General features: G+C 45.3%; 1 protein-coding gene across 2 annotated transcripts; it reads right to left on the bottom strand.

Annotated features, from left to right (window-relative positions):
• Nucleotides 1-996: 996 nt before the first annotated feature.
• Nucleotides 997-3,557, bottom strand: LOC123068184 (UPF0481 protein At3g47200). 2 transcript variants are annotated; one of them, XM_044490670.1, is made up of 3 exons: nt 2,740-3,557; nt 1,906-2,665; nt 997-1,728 (listed from the first exon to the last, which is right to left on the bottom strand). In XM_044490670.1, exons 1-3 carry the CDS (start codon nt 2,813-2,815, stop codon nt 1,143-1,145), a joined length of 1,422 nt encoding a protein of 473 aa, XP_044346605.1. In that variant the 5' UTR covers nt 2,816-3,557; the 3' UTR covers nt 997-1,142. The 2 variants fall into 2 exon arrangements, with proteins under 2 accessions (XP_044346605.1, XP_044346606.1); XM_044490671.1 differs by having other exon boundaries at nt 1,906-2,662; nt 2,740-3,539.
• Between the last annotated feature and the right edge of the window lie 4,291 nt (nt 3,558-7,848).

Raw genomic sequence — 7,848 nt, 5'->3', positions numbered from 1 at the left:
TTTTTTATAAAGAGATTTAGATTGGAAAAATAGACATGTTTTCCACTGTCTTTTCTCTTTGGCCCCCCAATCTTCTTGGTCTAGCACCGCCACTGTTCACTAGACTGTAAAATTCTCCATATATCCAAAAGAGGGGAGTTGTAGGTTGTGCAAGTAGATGCGGAAAGGGACATGGGTGGCACTATGCAGTGCATGTTGGGTCGGCCTCGCACCAACTACCTTCTTGGATGACATTGGACGAAAATGCAATTAATTCCCGGGCCATTCGCTGTGAGCCCAGAAGACCGATAGGGCGATGGGATAGGTAAGTTATGGCATGTACGTAAATATCCTTACTTAAATAAAGTAGTTTATTAAACAGGATAATTTTGTCCATGGGTGCAAATAAATTGGTTAGCTTCCGTTGGATTTGTCTGCCGGTTTTGCAACTACAATGCCCATGCTCGCGGTTAGTGTACGTACTAGATTAATTAATCTTCTAGTTTTGGGTATTGATGGACGTCGTTCACCACTTAAGCATGATGAGGCCGGTTTTGAGGCAGGTAGCATGCACCATTCTGCATGAACATATAAGTGAACATCACAGTGGTGTACCAGCATATCATCTGAGGACCATAATTTAGTGCTGAAATAATTGAACATATATTTATCATGAGCCAAGCTAGCTGAAATTCAGATGGAGGGAGGCAAAAGCAGGATGCTATTCTTGGGAGACTTCATACCGGTCGTAATGGTAGTATCATAAACGGTATCATGCATGTCAACTAGACTTTTTGAATGATGTGACACACAATTAAATGAGGAAAGAGAGGATGTGGTATCATATCATGATACCGTATCATATTAAATGCTGTACTACTTTGTGTCATGCATGACAATTAATAAGGCAGCCTAATATACTAACTTATACTCCCTCCGTTCCTAAATACTTGTCTTTCTAGGCATTTCAACAAGTGACTACATACGGAGCAAAATGAGTGAATCTACACTCTAAAATATGTCTACATACATCCGTATATAGTAGTCATTTGAAATGTCTAGAAAGACAAATATTTAGAAACAGAGGGAGTAATACTATGCATTATAGTATAGAATACTCCCCATTACAACAAGCATGCATGCATGCATCCATGGACTAGTATCTAGCGCTGGGCATATTCGAGGACAGCAATGATGGTCTGAATGATGGTGCCCAGCACGGCCATGGCGCCGAAGAGCCACGCGACGGCGAGCCAGGGGTTGGCAAGGCGGTGCCTGAGGACCCAGGCGCCCCACCGGTTGAGCCGGGACCGGCAGTGCTCCCCCAGCTTCACCCCGACGGCGTTGAGATAGTGCTCGCTGGACGGGTCGAAGACGAGCCCCTCCGCCAGGCGACGGAACAGGTCGCACACCTCGGCGTCGTTGCCCAGGTGGTGCTCGATGACCCCGCGCCGCGACAGCAGGGCCACGTCCTCGGGGCTGCCCAGGAGCTGCGACATGAACACCACGTACGCCGTCACGTAGCCGCTCGTCGCCGTCCGGATGTAGCTCTGCTCGTACGCGAGGACGTTGCGGAGGATGTAGTTGGTATTCTCGTCGAACCTGTGGCGAGCCATCCTCAGCACCCCGTTCAGAAAGCTCACGTCCAGCAAGGGGGCTTGTTCATTGTGAAGCCGCCTGAACTTGACGCCGGCTTCGTAATACTCGGTGGCACGTCGGAATCTTCCTCCATAGTCGCCGCATGGGCCTCTGCAGCATGCAGCAGGTTACCGGAGTTTATGCAGATTTCAACAAGTGACTACATACGAAGCAAAATGAGTGAATCTATACTCTAAAATATGTCTATATACATCTGTATGTGGTAGTCCATTTAAAATCTTTAAAAAGATAAATATTTAGGAACCGAGGGAGTAGTACTCTACTCACAGCGACTCCTGGAGGTTGCTTGGCTTGAGGTAAATATGGCAGAGATGCACCAAATGCTGGAACTCTGGCGGTGGAGGATTTGAGGCCGGCCAGAGGCCACCCATGATATTGCTGATGGTTCCCCACGCTAGCTTCACAATGGGGCCACTTCCGGCATCGGCATGAAGCAAGGCGTACATCTTCCGGACGACGAAGAACGGTATCTGGTTCTCCAGCATCATCAAGTCATGTTGGAGACTGGTCACATGACCTGTCTTGGGTGTTGGGCCGCCAGCAGCGTCGCCTCCGCCTGTTTTTTCCGTTGGCTCATCGCCATTGGAGACGCCGAGAAAGCCGAGCAATGTGATGAGCTGGAAGCCGTCGAACAAAAGCATCATGCAGAAGGCGTCCCATCCCATGGCGACGTCGCCGTCGTAGCAGCTCCTGGCCTCCGACTCCATGGACGCGATGGCCTCGATGAATTCCGCCACCGGCCGCCCACCGCCGGCCATTTCCATGGCCAAGGCCATGTTCGGTGGCTTGCCCGCTTGGCTGCGCCTCATGTCTTCCGTGGCAGAGTCGGAGTCGCCGCGGTGGTATGGTCCGAGGGGCATGAACGTCGGCTGGTACGCGCCCTTGTCGGCGGCGAGGAGTAGCTCCGGAACACGGTAGATCGTCTGTGGTGCCGGTGGGAGAGGTAGGGCGGCAGCACGCATTTCGGTGACAATGATTTCCGAGAGTCGGAGGATGCGGGCGTCGTCGCTGCCGTCCCTTGGTCCTGCTTATTACGTTTGGATATCAGTATATGCCGTTCCAGCAATTAAGAAAAAAAATTCAAGCTCTCGATCGGCTCACCGTTATTGGAGAAAGATGAAGTGGCGTCCACGGAGGGTGGTACTAACTGTGCGAGCTCAGTTCCCTTCTCCGGCATCGGACTCGGTCGATGAAGAACCCAAAGATTGAAACCCCTCCAAAATTTACCTCTCACCGCAGGTGTTGATGTTGGGGAGCAACAGCCGCGGCTTCCACCTAGATTCCGCTGCCCGTTCCCCCCCTTTTGCCGCGGTGCTACACATCCATGAAAAGAAGATTACGGTGGCCATGTAACCATGCTACCCTGGTGCGGCAATAAATAATCAAATCAGATCTCGCTTGAAACTATATATACGTGTGTGTTTTAATCTCCGTGCTCCTCAGCATGTTATGCCTGTAACCATCGTGCTTATCGGTCCTATGTTAAACCATTTGCCCCCCTTCTTGTAATTTATGCCGTTCTATCACCTCCCTTCATGTAATGTCATGTATGTTATCCACTTGAATAAATCGCGCCAGAGCATCATAGATTCTGTGATACCTCAAGAATGAAAGTTTTATTTTATACTACAGAACAATGACATTCTGAACGGGAGAAAATGTTAGTAGTAAGCGATGCACCCACCCTCGTCAAGCTGGACTCAAAATGCTACGTTCCACCACAAGTTCGAGCAAATAGCAGCTGCAAGACTGGCTACGTATCTTCAAAATGACAACCCCGCAACAACAAATAATCATAGATTGCAGCTCTGAAAGACTCATCATAGACCTTGCCATGTCCAACGAGTTTTGATTACGCCGCTCGGACACACCATGTTATTTGGCGTGTCTCACAGGATGTAAGCTATGGAACAATTCTACAATTCTTCATATGACCTCCAAACTCATTCATCAAATATACACACCCACGATTGGATCACAAAATTTTTATTTCTTCTCAAGAAAACATTCCTAGCCAGTTCTCGTCCTTGGAAATACGTATTAGAGGCAATAAACAAGTTGTATTACTCTATTTCCTTCATTTTAATGACTACGTTTCTATGCTATGTTATAATTTTAATATGTTCTGAATGAGATGTTTTAGAGGAAAACCAAATAACATGTGTGGAATAATAAAAACTAAACCTAGGTCCCTAGTCAGTTATCTCGGTTGGTTTATTAATTATAGATGATCTTGTTTTCATGATTTAGAGGGTTTGATCGATCGAGCAGCTGAACCCCGTAGATGTAACTGGACTCACAGGAACTATAGTGGTTCTCAGACGATATATTGTTATTATACAATGGTGATATTGTGATCTACACCGAAGTAATGCAACGTATGTTATCCAATTGAATAAATCATGCCACGGCGTCACCATAGATTTTGTGATACATGAAGAAAAAAAGTTTTCCATTATAGTATAGAACAATGATATTCTGAATGGGAGAAGATATTGGTTTAAGTGATACACCCACCCTCGTGAAGTTGAACTCAAAATGCTAAGTTCCTCCACAAGTTCGAGAAGGTAGCAGCTGCAAGACTGGCTTGATATCTTCAAAATAACAACCCCAAAAAGAGAATGACAGTTCTGAAAGACTCGTCACAGACCTCACCCTGTCCAGTAAGATTTTTATGCCACTCGAACACACCATGTTATTTGGGGCGCCTCACACGATGTAAGCTACAGAACAATTCCGCAATCTTCAGATGACCTCCAAACTCATTCGTCAGATATTCACACCCACGGTCGGATCAAAATTTAATTTTCTTGTCACGAAAACATCCCTAGCCAGTTCTCGTTGATGAAATATGAGTTAGAAGCAATAAATAAATTGTATTATTCTATTTCCTGTATGTTAATGATTACATTTTTATGCCATGTTATAATTTTAAGATGTTCTGAATGGGATGTTTCGGAGGAAGACCAAATAACTTTTTCACCAGAGTCCATTCAAACACACGTGCTAGGTCCACGCCTTTTCCGGAGGACGCCATGTTGGGGAACGTAGTAATTTCAAAAAAATTCCTACGCACACACAAGATCATGGTGATGCATAGCAACGAGAGGGGGGAGTGTTGTCCACGTACCCTCGTAGACCGCAAACGGAAGCGTTATCACAACGCGGTTGATGTAGTCGTACGTCTTCACGACTCGACCGATCCAAGTACCGAACATACGGCACCTCCGTGTTCAGCACACGTTCAGCTCGATGACGTTCCCGGGCTCCAATCCAGCAAAGCGTCGGGGATGAGTTCCGTCAGCACGACGGCGTGGTGACGATGATGATGTTCTACCGGCGCAGGGCTTCGCCTAAACTCCGCGATGATATGACCGAGGTGGAATATGGTGGAGGGGGGCACCGCACACGGCTAAGGAACGATCCGTAGATCAACTTGTGTGTCTATGGGGTGCCCCCTGCCCCCGTATATAAAGGAGGGAGGGAGGAGGTGCAGCCGGCCAGGAGGGGCGCGCCAGGAGGAGTCCTCCTCCCACCGGGAGTAGGACTCCCCCCCTTCCTTGTTGGAGTAGGAGAGAAGGAAAGAGGGGGAGAGGAGGAAGGAAAAGGGGGCTGCACCCCTTGTCCAATTCGGACCAGAGGGGGGCTGCGCACCTCCTTCCTTTCGGCCTCTCTCCTCTATTCCCGTATGGCCCAATAAGGCCCATATACTCCCCGGCGAATTCCCGTAACTCTCCGGTACTCCGAAAAATACCCGAATCACTCGGAACCTTTCCGAACTCCGAATATAGTCGTCTAATATATCGATCTTTACATCTCGACCATTTCGAGACTCCTCGTCATGTCCCCGATCTCATCCGGGACTCCGAACTCCTTCGATACATCAAAACTCATAAACTCATAATATAACTGTCATCGAAACCTTAAGCGTGCGGACCCTACGGGTTCGAGAACTATGTAGACATGACCTAGAACTGTTTCCAGTCAATAACCAATAGTGGAACCTGGATATTCATATTGGCTCCTACATATTCTACGAAGATCTTTATCGGTCAAACCGCATAACAACATACGTTGTTCCCTTTGTCATCGGTATGTTACTTGCCCGAGATTCGATCGTCGGTATCCAATACCTAGTTCAATCTCGTTACCGGCAAGTCTCTTTACTCGTTTCGTAATACATCATCCCACAACTAACTCATTAGTTGCGATGCTTACAAGGCTTTAAGTGATGTGTATTACCGAGAGGGCCCAGAGATACCTCTCCGACAATCGGAGTGACAAAACCTAATCTCGAAATACGCCAACCCAACATGTACCTTCGGAGACACCTGTAGAGCACCTTTATAATCACCCAGTTACGTTGTGACGTTTGGTAGCACACAAAGTGTTCCTCTGGTAAACGGGAGTTGCATAATCTCATAGTCATAGGAACATTTATAAGTCATGAAGAAAGCAGTAGCAACATACTAAACGATCGTGTGCTAAGCTAACGGAATGGGTCAAGTCAATCACATCATTCTCCTAATGATGTGATCCCGTTAATCAAATGACAACTCTTTTGTCCACGGCTAGGAAACTTAACCATCTTTGATTCACGAGCTAGTCAAGTAGAGGCATGCTAGTGACACTATGTTTGTCTATGTATTCACACATGTATTATGTTTCCGGTTAATACAATTCTAGCATGAATAATAAACATTTATCATGAAATAAGGAAATAAATAATAACTTTATTATTGCCTCTAGGGCATATTTCCTTCAGTCTCCCACTTGCACTAGAGTCAATAATCTAGTTCACATCACCATGTGATTTAACACCAATATTCACATCTGTATGTGATTAATACCCATAGTTCACATCGTCATGTGATCAACGCCCAAAGGGTTTACTAGAGTCAATAATCTAGTTCACATGGCTATGTGATTAACACCCAAAGAGTACTAAGGTATGATCATGTTTTGCTCATGAGAGAAGTTTAGTCAACAGGTCTGTCACATTCAGAGCCGTATGTATTTTGCAAATATTCTATGTCCACAATGCTCTGCACGGAGCTACTCTAGCTAATTGCTCCCACTTTCAATATGTATCCAGATTGAGACTTAGAGTCATCTGGATTGGTGTAAAAGCTTGCATCGTTGTAACTTTTTACGACTGACTCTTTTATCACCTCCATAATCGAGAAACATCTCCTTAGTCCTCACTAAGGATATTCTTGACCGCTGTTCTAGTGATCTACTTTTAGATCAAAATTGTATTCCTTTGCCAAACTCAGAGCAAGGTATACAATAGGTCTAGTACACAACATAGCATACTTTATAGAACCTATGACTGAGGCATAGGGAATGACTGTTCATTCTTTTCTATTTTCTGCCATGGTCGGGTTTTGAGTCTTACTCAACTTCACACCTTGCAACACGGGCAAGAACTCTTTCTTTGACTGTTCCATTTTGAACTACTTCAAAATCTTGTCAAGGTATGTACTCATTGAAAAATCTTATCAAGCGTCTTGATCTATCTCTATAGATCTTGATGCTCAATGTGTAAGCAACTGCACTAAGGTCTTTCTTTGAAAAACTCCTTTCAAACACTCCTTTATGCTTTCCAGAAAAATTCTACATTATTTCTGATCAACAATATGCCATTCACATATACTTATCAGAAATGTTGTAGTGCTCCCACTCACTTTCTTGTGAATACAGGCTTCACCGCAAGTCTGTATTAAAACTATATGCTTTGATCAACTTATCAAAGCGTATATTCCAACTCCGAGATGCTTGCACCAGTCCATTGATGGATCGCTGGAGCTTGCACATTTTGTTAGCACCTTTCGGATCGACAAAACCTTCTGGTTGCATCATATACAACTCTTCTTTTAAGAAAACCATTAAGGAATCCAGTTTTGACATCCATTTGCCAGATTTCATAAAATGTGGCAATTGCTAACTTGATTCGGACAGACTTTAAGCCTCGCTACAGTTGAGAAAATCTCATTATAGTCAACACCTTGAACTTGTCAAAAACCTTTTGCGACAAGTCGAGCTTTGTTGATAGTAACACTACTATCAACGTCCGTCTTCCTCTTGAAGATCCATTTATACAATATGGCTTGCCGATCATCGGGCAACTCCACCAAAGTCCACACTTTGTTCTCATACATGGATCCCATCTCAGATTTCATGGCCTCAAGCCATTTCATGGAATCTGGG

Source organism: Triticum aestivum, chromosome 3B, assembly GCF_018294505.1.
Source record: "Triticum aestivum cultivar Chinese Spring chromosome 3B, IWGSC CS RefSeq v2.1, whole genome shotgun sequence".
Lineage (NCBI taxonomy): Eukaryota > Viridiplantae > Streptophyta > Magnoliopsida > Poales > Poaceae > Triticum > Triticum aestivum.
The sequence above is the reverse complement of the archived record's forward strand: the minus strand, read 5'-3'. Positions and strand labels throughout refer to the sequence as shown.

Excerpts from the sequence above, each read along its gene's own strand:
- LOC123068184 (XM_044490670.1), bottom strand. The coding sequence starts at position 2,815 with ATGCCGGAGAAGGGAACTGAGCTCGCACAGTTAGTACCACCCTCCGTG. Across the intron at positions 2,666-2,739 it reads TTCATCTTTCTCCAATAACG|CAGGACCAAGGGACGGCAGC; the intron begins GTGAGCCGATCG and ends AAACGTAATAAG. Across the intron at positions 1,729-1,905 it reads AGCAACCTCCAGGAGTCGCT|AGGCCCATGCGGCGACTATG; the intron begins GTGAGTAGAGTA and ends TGCATGCTGCAG.